Source organism: Panulirus ornatus, chromosome 69 (genome assembly GCF_036320965.1).
Source record: "Panulirus ornatus isolate Po-2019 chromosome 69, ASM3632096v1, whole genome shotgun sequence".
Lineage (NCBI taxonomy): Eukaryota > Metazoa > Arthropoda > Malacostraca > Decapoda > Palinuridae > Panulirus > Panulirus ornatus.
The window spans coordinates 8,942,212-8,964,447 of record NC_092292.1 but is presented as its reverse complement, the minus strand read 5'-3'; the positions used below and the strand labels follow the sequence as shown (position 1 = coordinate 8,964,447).

General features: G+C 43.1%; 1 protein-coding gene across 2 annotated transcripts in view; it reads left to right on the top strand.

Moving 5' to 3' along the window:
- Positions 1 to 22,236, top strand: part of LOC139747711 (lachesin-like) — a 263,613-nt gene that overhangs the window by 185,695 nt on the left and 55,682 nt on the right. For both annotated transcript variants that reach the window (XM_071660318.1, XM_071660317.1), the window contains exon 5: positions 19,547 to 19,754. In XM_071660318.1, coding sequence (XP_071516419.1) covers positions 19,547 to 19,754 — 208 coding nt within the window. The remainder of the gene's footprint in view (positions 1 to 19,546; positions 19,755 to 22,236) is intronic.

The following is a 22,236-nucleotide window of genomic DNA, read 5'->3' as shown; positions in this document are numbered from 1 at the left end:
AACCAAGATTGCCCAGCTGAATGAAGACGAGTTAACCAAGATTGCCCAGCTGAATGAAGACGAGTTAAGCCAAGATTTCCCAGCTAAATAGATATGTATCATAAAGATGACCTGGTTGACAGCTGCTGGACTCTTCGATTCAGGCGTTTCACAACGGGGTGATAATCAGGCCTTGAACTATGCATTTCTGATCACAAGAAAGTTGAATAGGCAGGCTTATCTCCACAACGGTCAAGTTAAGTTTCCAAGGACTGATGATGAAGATATTGACCATTTTCTCTTTGACGAATTGATTAAGTAATGAAGGAAATATTGACCGTTATTTCTTTTTTTTTTGATAAATCATATAAACAGCGATGCCTATACTTTTGTCAGTGATGGAAATAACCTGTTGATCACCTGCCCTAAATGGAGAAATCCCCACATTCGCATGACGTTGCTGTGGTGAGGTTATGCCAAAACTGGAAACAAAAGCTCATTCGAATGATTGTGTGTTCAGTGAAGCATTAAATGAAAATCAAATTCTCCTCATTGCCATCGGCTGAAACGATCTATCACACAGCGGCCATCACCATAGCTTAGAAGTAGTGTGGTGGCTTAGTGATACGCTACATAAAGCTTTTGGCGACAAAATGGATATGTGGCAATGTGGAGGATTATGCCATCCGACTGAAAAGTATGGAATAATTTTTAAGAATATTCTTGCTATCCAAAAGGTGGGTGACTATTCTAGGGGTAGATGGCTGTCGCAGGGATGGATGGCTTCCCCAGGGATAGATAGTTGCTCCAGGGATGGATGGCTGCCATAGGAATGGATGGCTGTCGCAGAGATGGATGACTGCCCCAGGGATGGATGGCTGCCCCAGGGATGGATGGTTGCCATAGGGATGGATGGCTGTCGCAGGGATGGATGGCTGCCCCAGGGATGGATGGCTGCCCTAGGGATGGATGGTTGCCATAGGGATGGATGGCTGTCGCAGGGATGGATGGTTGCCCCAGGGATGGATGGCTGCCCCAGGGATGGATGGTTGCCCTAGGGATGGATGGTTGCCATGGGGATGGATGGCTGCCCCAGGGATAGATGGTTGCCATAGGGATGGATGGCTGTCGCAGGGATGGATGGTTGCCCCAGGGGTGGATGGCTTCCCCAGGGATAAAGGGCTTTCCCAGGGATGGATGGATGCCCCAGGGATGGATTGCTCTCCCAGGGATGGATGGTTGCTCAGGAATGGATGGTCTTAGGAGCGGATGACTACTCCAGGGATGGCTAGGTACCTTTATGATATGAATGGATAAGATCAGATCCGTAAATCGGTTGTTGCTAGTCGCCTGTGCTAACTTGGCGAAATGAAATAAAGATAACGTGGACAGCTCATTCTTTGTATAGAAAATCTATCCACAATGTCAGAAGTGATGATCCAAGTTGTTAAGATTTCTGTTCGTCTTCCTAATTCTGTGGCTTAACCGCTTAAGAAATGTCGACTCCGATAGAGGCGGATTGTCTTATGAAAAACAAAGAAATGGTAGCTATTCCAGCTCACTTGAATATCTGTTTTCGAAACAATGGAAGGCTGTAAGGTAAGCGTTTTTTTTTAGCTTTCATTTAGATGAGTCATATCCGTATCTGTCTAGGGATAACGCCTCTGTACTATCTATCTTTCAGAACAACTTGGGAACATCCACATTATCCTACATAGTGTTACTGTTGCTCTCTTGACACACAGGTAAATCAATTCATTATTATACATTCAGTGATCTTCACTGATGGAATGTATATAAGATCACTGATGGAACGTATATCTCTCATCTTACGTAGACGAGTAGCCAGTCCGTGCTGCTGTACAGCTTCGTGGTTGTGTTGAATTATATGTTACAACTCTTAGAGCAGGTCTAGAACTCCACTCTTTCATGACGTACCAAAAGTGCCAAATTTTTGAAGTAGATGATAAACCTTGGATGTTAAGAGTTAAGAACGGATGCCCAGCCACTTCGTTGTTAGATGAGGAGATTCCTAACACTATTCGATCCACCTCTAAGTAAACCTTTTAGTTAGAAAAGGTGAAATCTCGTAAGTTAATCAGTGATAGATATACCCATATCTTCCTTCGGCAAAGGATTTCAAGTTTGCGAGGAAGTGGGTGTCGAATACAAAAGTCCCATTTTCACCCATAGCAAAAGCGTTTAAGTAATATTCCATTTTGTATATCGCGACAACTCTAAAATCACTCTCAAAACACATCATTGAAAACTCTGTGATCGTACAGTAGATATCAGACCTGATACGTATTGTGTTATGAGTCCTGGTTTTGGTCTGCACAACGTCATCGCCTGAGGCCACACTGCAGAGTCGGACGATGGTGTCCTCCAACAACCAGAGTTATTTACCCTGGTACAAGCATCAGTCCCCTTTTAAGATCCCTTTGTCATACAGTTCCAATAATCTTCGTGAAATCTAACCATGCTGTTTAGGAAATACAATTAGTATTCATGGTGTTGAGAATGGCCATTCAATTAAGATATTTAGCTTTATTGAAATGGTTGGAAAGGGATAGATTGATACGTAGCTTGCTAGACTTGAATAAGGTCAAGTTAGCTTTGTGATTACTATCTATGATTAAGATTTGTGAGTTTCGAGGAAAATCATGATCAACATTGATGAACAGAGCTAATCTCTTTGTCTTTGATGGACTAAGTTTAAATACTGTGAAATTACCGCTGCAGAGTAAACTTCTGATTAAATCTATCCAGTTTACTTCAACATCTGCCGACTCGCAAGGGAGGCGTTTGAGCATACCAGCGTTAACACACTGGTCCTGGAGGCAGCAGACTGGGGAAACTGGCCGTGGCAATAGCTTTAGCTAAAGGCGGCCTGCCACACCTGTGGGAGTAATGCTGCAGACCTGAAGGAGGTCCAGCAGTAACACAGGCAGCATCACCCTGGCAACACTCGAAGTAATTGACATCATGACTGACGCCACTAGTAACGTACCAAGTGGTCACACTACCACAAGTAACACCAGATGGTCACACTACCACAAGTAACACCAGGTGGTCACACTACCACCAGTAACACCAGATGGTCACACTACCACAAGTAACACCAGGTGGCCATACTACACACCAGTAACACCAGGTGGCCATACTACACACCAGTAACACTAGACATACAGACGTTAGTCACACCACCAATAGTAACACTAGGTATACTGGCGTGGCCACACTAATACCAGTAACACTAGGTATACAGGCGTGGCCACCACCAACAGTAATACTAGGTATACAGGCGTGGCCACCACCAACAGTAACACCAGATGTATAGGCGTGGCCACACTACCACCAGTAACACTAGGTATACAGTCGTGGCCACACTACCACCAGTAACACAAGATATACAGGCGTGGCCACACTACCAACAGTAACACTAGGTATACAGGCGTGGCCACAATACCACCAGTAACACAAGATATACAGGCGTGGCCACACTACCACAGTAACACTAGATATACAGGCGTGGCCACAATACCACCAGTAACACAAGATATACAGGCGTGGCCACCACCAAAAGTAACACTAGGTATACAGGCGTGGCCACACCACAAACAGTAACACTAGATATACAGGCGTGGCCACAATACCACCAGTAACACTAAATATACAGGCGTGGCCACACTACCAACAGTAACACTAGGTATACAGGCGTGGCCACACTACCACCAGTAACACTAGGTATACAGGCGTGGCCACACTACCAACAGTAACACTAGGTATACAGGCGTGGCCACCACCAACAGTAACACTAGGTATACAGGCGTGGCCACAATACCACCAGTAACACAAGATATACAGGCGTGGCCACACTACCAACAGTAACACTAGATATACAGGCGTGGCCACCATACCACCAGTAACACTAGATATACAGGCGTGGCCACACCACCACCAGTAACACTAGGTTTACAGGCGTGGCCACACCACCACCAGTAACACTAGGTTTACAGGCGTGGCCACACCAGCGCCACCAACAGTATCCCAGTAACACTTTTAGCGTTGCCGCGCGTCAGACAGACCCCACCACGCCAGCGGCACTTGGCTGCGTTCCAGACATGTTATGGATAATTTTATGACGCTGCCTGTAGCTCTACATGGAATTTTACCATTCGTGGAGCTCTCCATCTCCCTCTTACGCTGCGACATATCCCGCCTCACGACATTTACACTAGCTGACGCTGGTAGGCTGGCTATCGTGGTGGTCAGTCCCCCACACTCCCGCCACCAGACTGGTGAGTTATCGTCCTCTTCCCTCGTGGCTTCTCACTTTGCCGGACCTCCCTCAGTGGACACGTTCTTCATATCGGATATTTTCTGTTATTCTAATTGGAGATCAACCAACACATTGTCGTCTATTCTACTTTTTACCCATGGATACACAATATGTATATATATATATACACACACACACACTCACATATATATATATATATATATATATATATACATATATATATATATATATATATATACACGAATAAAGTGTATATGAACGCGCACCTTCATAGAACATACAAAGCTCCATCAGCCAGGAACGAACCTGGGACCCCTTGTGCAAGAGGCAGGCATGCTAACCGCTAGACTAAGGGACTGTATAATAGGAAACAACTATTCGAAATACTAAGTACTCGAATACCCTTCGTCTCACAATGGTGAGCAACGGGGTCTATCGGTTGTTTCCGAACAGAACACATAGCCAGCTGATAGCGTTTTACCGAACCTGACTGTACAACGCGGAGTTATATGAATACGAATAAAGTGTATATGAACGCGCACCTTCATAGAACATACAAAGCTCCATCAGCCAGGATCGAACCTGGGACCCCTGGTGCAAGAGGCAGGCATGCTAACCGCTAGGCTAAGGGACTGTATAATAGGAAACAACTATTCGAAATACTAAGTACTCGAATACCCTTCGTCTCACAATATATATAATGATCTTTTTTCGCACTTATTCGCCATTTCCCGCGTTAGCGAGGTATCGTTAAGAACAGAAAACTGAGCCTTAGAGGTAATATCCTCACTTGGCCCCCTTCTCTGATCCTTCTTTTGTAAAATTAAAAACGAGAGGGGAGGATTTCCAGCCCCTCCACTCCCTCCCCTTTTAGTCGCCTTTTACGATGCGCAGAGAATAAGTGAGAAGTATTCTTTCTTCCCTATCCTCAGGGATGTATATATATATATATATATATATATATATATATATATATATATATATATATATATATATATATATATATATATATATATATATATATATATTCATTTAAGAATCAACAGCTTGACTCTGAAAGGTAATGAATGCTGGTGTGGAGAGAGTAAAGTGGGTAGAAAATCCTCCATTTCCTCCTCTAATCCTCTGTATCCTCGAGACCCAGCCTTCTGTGATGTCCTTCGAGGGATTCGCAAGTACCCTGATAGTGCTTTACGGCCTTGTCAGGTTCCCTGCCTGGCACTAAGCTGCTCCGTGGAGCCGCCACCACACACCCTCACTAGCTACACGCACCAGTCATGTTGGCGGGTGAGCCACGCCTGTGTTGGACCCCCCACTGCTTCTGGTGGTCGGCCGGAACGATTACCAAGACGATTATGTAGATTCTAATTGCATTCTAGTTTCCCAACACAAGATTAGCATATACCCTGATATATATATATATTTTGTATCTGGAGGTTAATATACTATGCATAGAATACTAGTAACTCTCATCAGGTATAAAGAAAGAAGAGTCAAGATGGAACTTTATCAGAAATGATCTGAGTGTTGTAAAGTGTCTTTAGTACTTGAATAAAGAAATGAGGAGTCCACCCTGAAGGCTCCATCAGTGGCAGATAATACCTTGCTTAATATGGTTCACTGTTAAGCATACAACTCATTCTCTCTCTCTCTCTCTCTCTCTCTCTCTCTCTCTCTCTCTCTCTCTCTCTCTCTCTCTCTCTCTCTCTCTCTCTCTCTCTCTCTCTCTTAAGCTGCTTGCTTTCATCCCACAAACATACAATCTCTCCATCAAATGCATAACACTTGACAACACGTAACTCTCATAACTCGCTCCTCTTAACTCTACAATTCTCCTTGGTGAGCACAATCCCCCCCCTCCACACACACACACACACACACACACACACACTAACCCAACCCATCCTATGACTCACTTCACTTCATATCCCATGGTTCCACTTCATGTCATGTTCATTCCCAGGCAGCATCTAAAGCACTTCACCTCCTCCAAGAAGTCGCCTTTTAAACTTACACCACAACTAACCGGTCTCTTTACACTGCTACTCCCAAACTCTGAAAACAAATTCACTAGTTTCTCACTCGAATCTACTACTAGTGCCGTGTCTTCGGCACTGGTAGCGTCCTCAGCCCTGCTACATTGCAGACCAACCTTTTTCCCCTAAACTCTCGCATTCACTTTCCTTACCACCCCATCCATAAACAGATTGAACAGCCATAGTGACATCACATATTCCTGCTGTACATTCATCTTCATCTGATACCACTCACCCTCCTCTCTGCCTACTTGCGCTCACACACACACACACACACACACACACACACACACACACACACACACACAATACTATGACTTGTATCTCTAATCCGAGGAATGGAAATAAAGCTAAACTTGATCAGGATCCCGGATTCTGAACTCCTCTTCCCACTATTTTTACCACCCGCGCCGTAGCGGAGTAATTAGTTGCCATGGCGATGAGAATATAATTGCATAAGTGTTATTAGATTTTGCACCAGCGTCAGTATCATCTCCCACCCCTTGTCAAGCACCACAGGAAATACGTGGTAAAAGAAGTTCTCATAGATAATGAGAGGCGATCACATACTTCTGCCAACATGCCTATATATTGATAGACTTGTACTCCACTGAGGGGATATTTCTCTTTATAACGTAAGATCAGACCAGACTTGTGCTCATGGATACGATGGTCTGTCCATTTAATACATGCAACAGACTGAAGCCTTTAGTTGATGAGCCAAGTCTGCGGGAAAGTTAACGTATAATACAGAAGAGTCTGGTGTATATGATAAGCAAAGTTGAGGATAACTTTTGCCGATAGTTTCCTACTAAGACGAATCCAAATAGGAGCTTCGTATTGTTCTTCGAGTAGGCGTTGAGGCCTCCGAACTGAAGAAAAGTTTTTACTCCTAGTACCATGAAAACAGAACGAAGATTAGAGTGTATATATATATATATATATATATATATATATATATATATATATATATATATATATTTGTTTATGGATGGGGTTGTAAAGGAGGTAAATGCAAGAGTCCTGGAAAGAGGGGCAAGTATGAAGTCTGTTGGGGATGAGAGAGCTTGGGAAGTGAGTCAATTGTTGTTCGCTGATGATACAGCGCTGGTGGCTGATTCATGTGAGAAACTGCAGAAGCTGGTGACTGAGTTTGGTAAAGTGTGTGGAAGAAGAAAGTTGAGAGTAAATGTGAATAAGAGCAAGGTTATTAGGTACAGTAGGGGTGAGGGTCAAGTCAATTGGGAGGTGAGTTTGAATGGAGAAAAACTGGAGGAAGTGAAGTGTTTTAGATATCTGGGAGTGGATCTGTCAGCGGATGGAACCATGGAAGCGGAAGTGGATCATAGGGTGGGGGAGGGGGCGAAAATTTTGGGAGCCTTGAAAAATGTGTGGAAGTCGAGAACATTATCTCGGAAATCAAAAATGGGTATGTTTGAGGGAATAGTGGTTCCAACAATGCTGTATGGTTGCGAGGCGTGGGCTATGGATAGAGATGTGCGCAGGAGGATGGATGTGCTGGAAATGAGATGTTTGAGGACAATGTGTGGTGTGAGGTGGTTTGACCGAGTAAGTAACGTAAGGGTAAGAGAGATGTGTGGAAATAAAAAGAGCGTGGTCGAGAGAGCAGAAGAGGGTGTTTTGAAATGGTTTGGGCACATGGAGAGAATGAGTGAGGAGAGATTGACCAAGAGGATATATGTGTCGGAGGTGGAGGGAACGAGGAGAAGAGGGAGACCAAATTGGAGGTGGAAAGATGGAGTGAAAAAGATTTTGTGTGATCGGGGCCTGAACATGCAGGAGGGTGAAAGGAGGGCAAGAAATAGAGTGAATTGGAGTCATGTGGTATACAGGGGTTGACGTGCTGTCAGTGGATTGAAGCAAGGCATGTGAAGCGTCTGGGGTAAACCATGGAAAGCTGTGTAGGTATGTATATTTGCGTGTCTGGACGTGTGTATGTACATGTGTATGGGGGGGGGGGGGGGTTGGGCCATTTCTTTCGTCTGTTTCCTTGCGCTACCTCGCAAACGCGGGAGACAGCGACAAAGTATAAAAAAAAAAAAAAAAAAAAAAAAAATATATATATATATATATATATATATATATATATATATATATATATATATATATATATATATATATTATATATATATATATATATTAATAGGGGGAATACGTGGGAAGTATTCTTAATCCCTTATCCCTGGGGATAGGGGATTAAGAATACTTCCCACGTATTCCCTGCGTGTCGTAGAAGGCGACTAAAAGGGGAGGGAGCGGGGGGCTGGAAATCCTCCCCTCCTCGTTTTTTTTTTCTTAATTTTCCAAAAGAAGGAACAGAGGGGGCCAGGTGAGGATATTCCAAAAAAGGCCCAGTCCTCTGTTCTTAACGCTACCTCGCTAACGCGGGAAATGGCGAACAGTTTAAAAGAAAAAAAGAAAGATTAATAGGGGAGAAAGAATACTTCCCACGTATTCCCTGCGTGTCGTAGAAGGCGACTAAAAGGGGAGGGAGCGGGGGGCTGGAAATCCTCCCCTCTCGTTTTTTTTTAATTTTCCAAAGGAAGGAACAGAGAACGAGGCCAGGTGAGGATATTCCCTCAGAGGCCCAGTCCTCTGTTCTTAACGCTACCTTGCTAACGCGGGAAATGGCGAATAGTATGAAAGAAAGAAAGATATATATATATATATATATATATATATATATATATATATATATATATATATATATATATATATATATATATATATATATATATATATATATATATATATATATATATATGTAGATGATAATGATAATAAATGATAATAATAATAATAATAATAATAATAATAATAATAATTATAATAATAATAATAATAATAATAATGATAATGATAATAATAATAATAATGATAATGATCAATTATTCAGAGAAATGCATCGGAAGGATGAAAATTGTGGTGGTCTGTTGTATGTGATTCGGTTATGGTGGCAAAATGCAATTCAGGGATGGGGGATCTCCGGTGGCAAGGGGTGACGGTCGCGATTCCCGCAGTGGCTTCTTCTCGAACTGACGGAGGAGGCTCGAGTGATGACTGGGTATAAACTGGAGGCCTGGTGTGTTTATTGCCCCTTGACAGGTGGTGGAAGAGAGACTGAAGATGAGTTTGCTTGTCTCCTTTTCTGCGCCTTGACAGGTGGTGGAAGAGAGACTGAAGATGAGTTTGCTTGTCTCTTTTTCTGCACCTTTCCCCGTAGCTCCTGTTGTGTGGTGGAAACCGAGGAAGGCCTGGCTGGGGACACATGAATAATTTGGCTGGGACTAAGGTTGCGTAGGCAGACTTGAATTCGAGCGCAGCGAGGCCAGGCACCTTGAATCTAAGCGGAATGTAAGTTTAAGTAATTGTAAATCTTGCACGGAGTGAGACAGGGGTCTGGATGATGGCAGTGGCTCGTAATTCACCGAGGGACTGTGGGGTTTGTTGACTTCAATAATGGGAAAGCATATGAAGGTTTTTCGTCAGTGGGGACATATTTACTGATCGAAGACAGACAAAAGGGTTTGGGTATCTTAGGGGACACATCCTTGTGCAACTTTTCGTAAGGCAGTGGTTGTAGCAGAGGACTTCATCTTGAGGTTGTATAGCTGTCTGGCGGCTTCAGATTCTCATGATGACTCAGGAGGATGAGGAGGAACTGTAGGCCAGTCACGAGATGCAGGTGGCGTCAAGGTATTGGAGTCTTCAATAGAGGGGGACAAAGTGGTCGTTAATATGTTAAGCTGCATTTTTACTGAGGAAGTGGCTGACTCAGGCAGGAGCACGAATAAGCTAGTTTATATCGCCAAACTCTCATGATTTCCCCATACCACTCCATGAAGTCGGACTGTTTTTAAGGTGCAGTTTAGAAGGGTGATATGTTTTCTCAGACGTGCATATTTCGTAGATGACTTTGCTGCTGTATGACTTGTTGAACACAATAGCATTGTGATAGAAAGCCTGGTGTCTCTGCTTACCTATTTGCACTAGACTGGGATGGCACCCTTCATTAGTAGGAGTCCACTTCTTTAAACTTTTGTATGCTTTTTAGATTCATGATTTTATAAATCAATTCATTACATTCGTCCATTACATCTTGTGCTACAAAATTACGCATATCTTTTCCTACAAACACCATGTGTGTGTGTGTGTGTGTGTGTGTGTGTGTGTGTGTGTGTGTGTTGAGACACATGTGCAAGATTCACATTCATGGCCAATGATTCATTTCTGATTTTGTACAAGACGGACATGAATCGTGTGTGGGCTCGGAACCCTCACCTGATGAAAGACATCCAGAAAACAGCTTTAGGTAAGTGCATCTGCACAACACTCAGGATTGGCTGTGTTGTGGAGAAAGCTGTGAAGGTTAGAATTGCCACCACCAACAAAGAGGAGAGAGAGAGAGAGAGAGAGAGAGAGAGAGAGAGAGAGAGAGAGAGAGAGAGAGAGAGAGAGAGAGAGAGAGAGAGAGAGAGAGAGAGAGAGAGAGAGAGAGAGAGAGAGAGAGAGAGAGAGAGAGGTGACTTGGCGAAGACCTTTAGAACAATGGAGTTGGAAAAGGTGGATATGGATGTCTTGTTTGACCCTCGTGCGTGATTTCCAGATCTTTAAGAGGTAGTTTCAATTGGACTTCAGGAGACAATCGTTCAGTCAGAGAGTGACTGAGGCCAGGCAAGAGCTTCTTCCATGCTCCGTCTGTGAATAGTTTCAAGAATGCCCTCGACAAGGGTTGACACTTAATAGGTTCTCGAATCAGGATAAAAATGCTTTTCAATCTTAATCCATTACTCTATAAATATAAGTGTAAATTTGTGTTTATTTCAGTACACATCCTCTTTTGTGTTAGCTGGGACGACATGGGTAACTAAATGCTCTGACCAAGTGAGTGAGTATGGCTGAAGGAAAGATGGAGGTACTTCTTTCTTGGTGTTGGTTGGAGGACTGGGGTTGGCGAAGGGGAAAATTTTTGAGGGTTTGTAGATGGGGTAAGGGGTGGGTGGGGAGTTTGTTTAAGGATAAGTAAAGTATGAAATGGGAAGTACGGAAGAAGTATAAAGGACTCTGGGATTAACCAGAGAACTACACTGTTCTTAGTTTCTTATTTGACGCTTTTGTTATGGTTTGTTTATATTCTATTATTGATTCGTCAGACTTTGGTTATGTAACTTATTATCAAAAGTTTCTGCTGCTGTATATCTTATGGTTGTTTATTGATGTTTGCTATGCTTATCATATTGTTGGTGGTGGGGGAGGCTTACAAGGTCCACGTATTCCCTGCGTGTCGTAGAAGGCGACTAAAAGAGGAGGGAGCGGGGGGCTGGAAATCCTCCCCTCTCGTTTCTAATTTTCCAAAAGAAGGAACAGTGAAGGGGGCTAAGTGAGGATATTCCCTCAAAGGCCCAGTCCTCTGTTATCAACGCTACCTTGCTAACGCGGGAAATGGCGAATAGTATGAAAAATATATATATATATATATATATATATATATATATATATATATATATATATATATATATATGTGTGTGTGTGTGTGTGTGTGTGTGTGTGTGTGTGTGTGTGTGTGTGTCTGTGTGTGTGTGTGTGTGTGTGTGTGTGTGTTAATTCTAACCTAAGCCAGGTACCCAAATTATAGAACAATCCTTAGGGAAGGATGAACAGCTGGGTTGACTGTGGACCCACTGCCACAACCAAGACTCAGTATTATATGCTCGACCCTTGGCGGCCCGTGAATTCGTCACGGCCAGCAACTCTAACCGTTACACCAACGAGACGCATATCTTATTCGTATTTCGTTCATATTCGTATCATGTCATCTGTTCCTCAGTGAAAATATCTGCACGTATACTCGAACATGACGACTCTGACAGGAAATTCCGGTATTTAGAACTTCTTTGCCGGAAGATGCGTCAAGATGGTCATTACCTTGGCAGTGTTGGCCTCGAGGGCGGAAATAAGGGTAGTGGCAGCGGTGCCTCCGTCAGCTGGTCGGCGAGAGGCACAATGCCCCCGGATATTACCTGCAGGTCGCCACCACCACCGCCAACGTCACCTTACTACACCTCGCTCCCCTGATAGTTATCTGGGGAGAGAGAAGGATGGCGAGAGGTGGAGGAGCAGTGAAGATGAGGACCATCAGGGGCAGAATAGTGTGAGGAGAAATTTAAAGTGGTGTAGGTCATGAGGCTTTGACAGAGAAGGACATGAGGGGTAGAATGGAGGAGGAGGAGGAGGAGGAGGAGGAGGAGGAAGGGAAGGTCGAATGGATGGGGAAAGTGGATGTATCAGGGGAGGGAAAGAGAGGTGTAAAACACACACGCATAGACACACACGTATATCATGACCTGTCCATCATAGAAAGGTAAGTTTTCCGTCTTAGAACCTAAGGTATTCTTCTCATGTGAAACAGGCAATGGTACTGATGGACTGAGAGAAAAATGTCTTGCATGTGCCTATAAATGGTGACAGAAAAGAGATGTCAAAAAATTAAAGCTGGCTTTGCTATGATATATGTTCTGTGAAATCTAGATAAGAAAAATGTTCAGATTGTAAGATTATTGGTGTTTGCACCGAAGAAAACACAGAAGTGAATAACAGCATAGTCATACATGAAACATTAACTTCTAATACTGACTGAGCAGTGATATATATTATATTACTTAACCTATTTTGCTTTGTCGCTGTCTCCCGCGTTAGCGAGGTAGCGCAAGGAAACAGAAGAAAGAATGTCCCAACCCACTGACATACACATGCATATACATACACGTCCACACATGCAAATATACATACCTATACATCTCAACGTATACATATATATACACACACACAGACATATACATATATACACATGTACATAATCTATACTGTCTGCCTTTATTCATTTTCATCACCACCCCGCCACACATGAAATAACAACCCCCTCCCCCTCATGTGTGCGCGGTAGCGATAGGAAAAGACAAGAAAGGCCACATTCGCTCACACTCTGTCTCTAGCTGTCATGTATAATGCACTGAAACCACAGCTCCCTTTCCACATCCAGGCCCCACAGAACTTTCCATGGTTTACCGCAGACTCTTCACATGCCCTGGTTCAATCCATTGACAGCACGTCGACCCCGGTATACCACATCGTTCCAATTAACTCTATTCCTTGCACGCCTTTCACCCTCCTGCATGTTCAGGCTCCATCACTCAAAATCTTCTTCACTCCATCTTCCACCTCCAGTTTGGTCTCCCACTTCTCCTCGATCCCTCCACCTCTGACACATATATCCTCTTTGTCAATCTTTCCTCACTCATTCTCTCCATGGGACCATACCATTTCAAAACACCCTCTTCTGCTCTCTCAACCACACTCATTTTATTACCACACATCTCTCTTACCCTAGCATTACTTACTCGATCAAACCACCTTACACCACATATTGTCCTCAAACATCTCATTTCCAGCACATCCATCCTCCTGCCGCACAATTTTATCTATAGCCCACGCGTCGCAACCACATAACATTGTTGAAACCACTATTCCTTTAAACATAGCCATTTTTGCTTTCCGAGATAATGGTCTCGACTTCCACACATTCTTCAACGCTCCCAGAACTTTCATCCCCCTCCACCACCCTATGATTCACTTCCGCTTCCATGGTTCCATCCGCTGCTAAATCCACTCCCAGATATCTAAAACACTTCACTTCCTCCAGTTTTTCTCCATTCAAACTTACCTCCCAATTGACTTGTCCCTCAACCCTACTGTACCTAATAACCTTGCTCTTATTCACATTTACTCTCAGCTTTCTTCCTTCAGACACTTTACCAAACTCAGTCACCAGCTTCTGCAGTTTCTCACATGAATCAGCCACCAGCGCTGTATCATCAGCGAACAACAACTGACTCATTTCCCAAGCTCTCTCATCCACAACAGTCTGCATACTTGCCTCTCTTTCCAAAACTCTTGCATTCACCTCCCTAACAATCCCATCCATAAACAAATTAAACAGCCATGGAGACATCACACACCCCTGCCGCAAGCCAACATTCACTGAGAACCAATCACTTTCCTCTCTTCCTACACGTACACATGCCTTACATCCTCGATAGAAACTTTTCACTGCTTCTAACAACTTGCCCCCATACCATATATTCTTAATACCTTCCACAGAGCATCCCTATCAACTCTATCATATGCCTTCTCTAGATCCATAAATGCTACATACAAATCCATTTGCTTTTCTAAGTATTTCTCACATACATTCTTCAAAGCAAACACCTGATCCACACATCCTCTACCACTTTATCAATTCTAAAACCACAGTGAGAGAGTCAGGGAGAATGGTTTCGTAAACAGAGAAGAGGTAGTGAAAGCTTTGCGGAAGATGAAAGCCGGCAAGGTGGCGGGTTTGAATGGTATTGTGGTTGAATCTATTAAAAAAGGGGGTGACTGTGTTGTTGACTGGTTGGTAAGGATATTCAAAGTATGTATGGATCATGGTGAAGTGCCTGACGATTAGCGGAATGCATGCATAGTGCTATTGTACAAAGGCAAAGAGGATAAGGGTGAATGTTCAAATTACAGAGGTATATATTTGTTGAGATTTCCTAGGAAATCATATGAGAGGGTATCGATTGAGAGGGTGAAGGCATGTACAGAGCATCCGATTGGGTAAGAGCAGTGTGGTTTCAGAAGTAGTAGAGGATTCGTGGATCAGGTGTTTGCTTTGAAGAATGTATGTGAGAAATACTTGGAAAAAACAAATGGACTTGTATGTAGCATTTATGGATCTTGGTGAAGGCATAAGACAGGGCTGATAGAGATGCTTTGTGGAAGGTTTAAAGAGTATATGGTGTGGGAGGCAAGTTGCTGGAAGCAATGAAAAGTTTTACCAAGGATGTAAGGCATGTGTACGAGTAGGAAGAGGAAAGTGATTGGGTCCCAGTGAATGTCGGTTTGCGGCGTGATGTCTTCATGGTTGCTTAATTTGTTTATGGATGGGGTGGTTAGGGAGGTGAATGCAAGAGTTTTGGAAAGAGGGGCACGTATACAGTCTGTTGTGGATGAGATGGCATGGGAAGTGAGTTTGTTGTTGTTCGCTGATGATACGGCGCTGGCGGCTGATTCAGATGAGAAACTGCAGAAGCTGGTGGCTAAGTTTGGTAAAGTGTGTGAAAGAAGAAAGCTGAGGGTAAATGTGAATAAGAACAAGATTCAGTAGGGTTGAGGGACAAGTTAATTGGAGGTAAGTTTGAATGGAGAAAAACTGGAGGAAGTGAAGTGTTTTAGATATCTGGGAGTGGATTTGATAGCGGACGGAACCATGGAAGCGGAAATGAGTCACAGGTTGGGGGAAGGGCGAAGGTTCTGGGAGCGTTGAGGAATGTGTGGAAGGCGAGAACGTTATCTCGGAGAGCAAAAATGGGTATGTTTGAAGGAATAGTGGTTCCAACAATGTTATATGGTTGTGGGGCATGGTCTGTATGTAGGGCTGTGCGGAGGATGGTGGATGTGTTGGAGATGAAATGTTTGAGGACAATATGTGGTGTGAGGTGGTTTGATCGAGTAAGTAATGAAAGGGTAAAAGAGATGTGTGGTAATAAAATGTGTGGTTGAGGGCGCAGAAATGGTGTGTTGAAATGGTTTGTTCACATGGTAAGAATGAGTGAGGATAGATTGACAAAGAAGATATATGTGTTTGAGGCAGAATGAACGAGGAGAAGCGGGAGATCACATTGTGGGTGGACGGATGGAGTGAAAAAGATTTTGAGCGATCGGGACCTGAAGATACAGGAAGGTGAAAGTCGTGTAAGGAAAAGAGTGAATTGGACGATGTGGTATACTGGGGTTGATGTGCTGTCAATGGATTGAACCAAGCATGTGAAGCGTCTGGGGTAAACCATGGAAAGTTTTGTAGGGCCTGGATGTGGAAGGGAGCTGTGGTTTCAGTGCATTACACCTGGCAGCTAAAGAATGATTGTGAAAGAATGTTGTCTTTCTTTGTCTGTTTTCCTGGCGCTACCTCGCTGAAGCAGGGGGTAGCGATGCTGTTTTTCTGTAGGGGTGGGGTAGCGCCAGGAATGGATAAAGGCAAGCAAGTATGAATATGTACATGTGTATGTATATAATGTCTGCGTATGTGTATCTGTATGTATGTATATATGCGTATGTGGGCCTTTATGCATACATATATGTATATGAGTGGATGGGCCATTCTTCGTCTGTTTCTTGGCGCTACCTTTCTGACGCGGGAAACTGCGATTATGTATAATATACATACAAACATTCATCTACCAAAAAAATGGGAGTGTCTACCCCGTTAAATATAAGGCGTGCCTGTTGGCCAGACAGGTAAAACCGAAACAGAAAAATGCTATCGGCACAGTCATTACTTCGCAAAGGTGATCACATTCAATTCATCGCTAAGTATTGTCAGGAATATGATCACCTGTAGACTTTAGCAACTCAATCACACTGTACCCCTAATCGGATTATGCTAAAGGTAATGTCACTAAATATGTCTTAAATGTTAATGATAATGACTTCAAACTATCTCCAGGTAACTTTAAAGGACATCTTATTGTCAGCAATATCATTATGGATCAACTATCAAGACAAGATAGCGTAAGGAAAATATTTGCACTTGCAGCCACTCACATAACCAGCCCTTAACCAAAAGTCAACCCCTACCTTCTCTATAGCGGCCAGGGACATAGTTTCTGCTCTAGCATGACAGAAAGAGGGTTTACAGGTCTGTGTACTCGTGTTAGGAGGTGAAACTTCGTTAACTGTTGACACAAGATGCAGTGTACTGTGAAGTTTCAGTGAACTAAATTATCTGAACCCCTAATGAAATTCGATCACCTTTTCATAGAATTATCCTGGACTAGTGTGATCGCGGGGGGCTGGAAATCCTCCCCTCTCGTTTTTAATTTTCCAAAAGAAGGAACAGAGAAGGAGGCCAAGTGAGGATATTCCCTTAAAGGCTCAGTCCTCTGTTCTTAACGCTACTTCGCTAACGCGGGAAATGACGAATAGTATGAAATATATATATATATATATATATATATATATATATATATATATATATATATATATATATATATATATATATATATATATTTTTTTTTTTTTTTTTCTTTCTTTCAAACTATTCGCCATTTCCCGTGTTAGCGAGGTAGCGTTAAGAACAGAGGACTGGGCCTTTGAGGAAATATCCTCACCTGGCCCCCCTCTCTGTTCCTTCTTTTGGAAAAAAAAAAAAAAAAAAAAAAAACGAGAGGGGAGGATTTCCAGCCCCCCGCTCCTCCCCTTTTAGTCGCCTTCTACGACACGCACGGAATACGTGGGAAGTATTCTTTCTCCCCTATCCCCAGGGATATATATATATATATATATATATATATATATATATATATATATATATATATATATATATATATATACATATATATATATATATTAGTGTCACGACATATTCTAGGGTAGATTTCTGTTTCGGTAATATATGGTTGAGGTGTTACTTCTGCAGATGTATGAATGAAGGTCGCAACCTTTCCCTGTAAAATATTTCATGAGGGTTGTGATTAACGCACACAGCCTGAGGGTTAGGCATTGTTTGGAGATGGTTAACGAGTATAGTTCACCAGATGCCGCCAGTACTTCTATTGGAGGGCAGTCCCACGTCAAAGCTGTAGCAAACCTCGCCAAGGTGATGGTGATGTGTCTGCCTCCGAAAGATGAACTGTATAATAGGGACGGATCTCCTGCGTGGTATTCAAGTGAACAATGGGAACATTCTCAACGGTTGTAACGATAATTGGATGCCTTTAACGTCGACGAAGCTGCAGACTTTGGGGATTGGCGTGATGAGAGTCTCTGCGTTGCGAGGCTGAGGCAGTGGCGAGATCAGTGGCTGGGGTTAGATTGTAATTCATCTGGGTGACGACAGCTGAGCAGCAGCGTCTGGCGAGTGGTGAAGTGGCAGCACCTGCTGCAGCTGCTTCCGTTGATGAAGTTCATTAAGGACATCAGCTGCTTTTGTTGTGGTTGTTTATCTAAGAGTAAAAGACTTTTTGCATCGACAGGAAGAACGGATTTAAGGGGTATGAGAGTACTGATGAGGAAGGGAATTTCAGTAAGAGAGAAAGAACCTGGGAACTTAACCCAACGTGTTAGAGCCTAGATTTATTCTGGAAGCTGCCTAGGGGTCAGATTTTGTTATCATATGATCGTCCTATTATAGCCCTCTACAGGTTTCATTTAGTGCGTGACATTTAATACTGTATTTGTTATTATTTACCATATATTTCTTTTTGATATTAAAGATACTGAATCTATGAATTACGATGCAAGTTCCTATCAGAATTTTATATATGAACTGCATATTTCTATGACAGAAAACTAGGGCTTGCGGTGCGTGGGAGGTTGATGCTGTGTTGGTGTTGAATACATTTTCTCTTGTTCGAAATGTTTGAATATGAAAATATAGACTTGGGAGAAGTCTGTCGATACTTGTGTGACAAAGGAAAATAAGTTATCGACTATTCACAGTGAGGCAGAGCACAGATACTGTTGGAAGATGTCCAAAGTCGCTCCGAACAATGTTGCAGTGAGGAACGTGGGCGGAGAGAAGGTGAAAATACTTTGGAAAAACATTTAACGTTTCAAGGCATAGAAATTACCCTTTACCTGTTGCCGAAGATCCTAAATGTTGACTGTTTCTCCATCCAACCCTACGTGGCTCTGGGGTACACGGAGAAAATATCAGATTATCATACCATGAGTGAGTGATAAATACGCTCCTTTTATATCTGTCCTGTTTTGATTTGTCTCTTGATAATTCAACAGGTTTTCGTCTGTCAGTCTTTAGCTTACGTACTGGAGTCTTGAAGGATTCCTCTCAGCGTACATAGTTCAGACTACCCTTGGCCCTCTGTCTGTTCCCCAGCAACATAAGTGAAGATTGATACACGAATGGACCTTATAATATATAGCTCGGCTGCAATTAGACATACAGACCATCGTAACTTTCCCTTTGTCTCTCCCAAGGTGGCGTGGGTATGCGTGGATATACAGACCATGCTAACTATCCCTTTGTCTCTCCCAAGGTGGCGTGGCGGCAGGTGGACATACAGACCATCCTAACTATCCTTCTGTCTCTCCTTAGGTGGCGTGGGTGCAGGTGGACCATCCTAACTATCCCTTTGTCTCTCCCTAGGTGGCGTGGGTGCAGGTGGACACGCAGACTATCTTAACTATCCACAAGCAGGTGATCACGAGGAACCCGCGGATAGCACTGCTGCACAACGACCACCGCACTTGGCACCTGGAACTGAAGAACGTGCGGGAGAAGGACCGAGGCTGGTACATGTGCCAGGTCAACACCGACCCCATGCGCTACCGCCAGGGATACGTGGATGTTGTGGGTGAGTCATGCGCTACTGCTAGGGCTAGGTGGATGTTGTAAGTGTCATGCGCTACTGTTAGGGCTACGTGGATGTTATGGGTGAGTCATGCGCTACCGCCAGGGCTACGGGGATGTTGTGGGTAAGTCATGCGCTACCGCCAGGGCTACGTGGAAGTTATGGGTGAGTCATGCGCTACTGCTAGGGCTATGTGGATGTTGTGGGTGAGTCATGCGCTACTGCTAGGGCTACGTGGATGTTGTGGGTGTCACGCGCCATTGCCAAGGGCTACGGGGATGTTGTGGGTGAGTCATGCGCTACCGCCAGGGATACATGGATGTTGTGGGTGAGCCATACGCTACCGCTAAGGCTACGTGGATTCTACAGTCTGATCATACACTATGTGGCTATATTGGGTGCAACACACCTGCTTTAACGCAGTTCTAAGCTTGTGTATCTCAGGAGCCACACCAGAGGGACCCATCATAACAACATGTTGCTCATCAGCATTAATTCACAGCTGAAGGGATAATGAGCTCCTGACATGTGATGGATGTGATGTCTGACGCCAGACCCGAACAGGGAGGACAACAATTTAGCTTGACCCAGATGGCCAAGGTAATGGAATGGTTTTATACCTGGCTTCAAAAGTGGACATTGTGGGCAGACATACAGTCATGAAACTAGACGTGAGAGGTCGGGTATCTTGTGGCGATGTGGATATCGGAGATTATGAGGCACATTATCCTCGCTCTTTAACAGCTGACTGGCGTGTCTTCATCTCGAATGTACCGTGTTCAGTTTTGGTCACCTGACTTGCATGAAAGCAGACAGAACGGAGAGAGAACAGAGGTGGTCTATCATAATGATATTCTGGGTAAGAGAGAAAAAAAAAATCTTGTGGAGGCTGACTAATTAAGTTAAATTCCTTTATCTTAGAAAAGAGAAGGTTAAGAGGTGATCTAATATACAGCTATCCAGAATCATTAAAGGCTTTGATAATATCGATCTAACGACCTACTTAAGGAGAAATCGGTCTGATTTCGCTATTAGCAAGAGATATAAAGTCGCGGACGAACGTTTTACCTCGAATGAGTTGAAGTGCTTTTCCTTAAACAGGTTTGTTAACATATGGAACGATTTACCAGTCAGAGTAGATGAAACAGTACCATAGATACGTTTAAGCATAGACTTGATAAATATTTTGCTTCAAATGAAAGACTGACATCATTATTTGCACCTCTATAACTACACGATAAGTTTACTGGTCTCCCTCCTTGAATAGAATTGTATATCTTTCCACTCTTACCACATTAATCTACGAGTTTCTGTTCTCTTCCACCATCACAAACAGCCTCGTTAGAATCCGATAGTTCAAATTCATTAGTGATTGTATTTTCATTTATTCTTCTTTCAGTCCAATTAACTGTGCATGACCATATGTACTCATTCCTCTTTCAGTTCAATTAACTGTGTATGATCATATGTACTCATTCTTCTTTCAGTTCAATTAACTGTGTATGATCATACGTAGAATCGTTCATCAGTTAGGAAGAAATGTTGAAGACTCACAATCGCAGAAGTAAATAGATTATAAAAGAAACACTATTAAAGAACTTGCACACAGTTAAAAGATTAAGAAGATTATTTAAGTAACGCTAAACATACTGCCCGTGAATTCCCTCAGCTACTGCAAGTACTTATACTGCAGTATAAGTATCTTATCAACAGGCCACAGCACTTTTCTTTTTTCTTTCGTACTTCGTCGCCAATATTCGCGTTAGCGAGGTAGCGCTAAGAACAGACGAAGAAAGGCCACATTCGCTCACATCCATTCTCCGGTGTCATGTACAGTGTGCAGAAGCCACAGTTCCCTATCTACAACCAGGCCCCACAGGCCTTTCTATGGATTATCCCTACCGCTTCACATTCCTGGTTCAGTCTGTTGAAAGCACGTCGAACCTCATATACCACATCGTTCGAATTTACTCTATCTCGTGCACATCTTTGATCCTCCTGCATCTTCAGGCGCCAACCACTTAAAATTTCATTTGCACTCCAACCTTCCATCTCCAATTTTGTCTCCCACTTCTCCGTGCTCCCATCTCTTTTGACACATATATCCTCACTGTTAACATTTCTTCCTCTTCCATGTTTCCATTGGTAACTAAAACACTTCACTTACTTAAATCTTTTTGCATTCAAACTCACACTCATTCGTAAACCCACCTGTTTCTCTAAGTATATTTCACACACATTCTTCAAAGCAAGCACCTAATCTACACATCCTCTTCCACTTCTGAGGCCACATTGTTTTTCCCAATCTGATGCTCTATACATGCCTTCACCATCCCATACAATTTTCCAGGAATACTCAACAAACTTATGCCTCTGTAGTTTGAACACTCACCTTTATCTCTCTTGCCTTTATACAATGGCAATATACATGCATTCCAACAACCCTCAGGTATCTCACCATAATCCATACGTATGTCAAAAATCC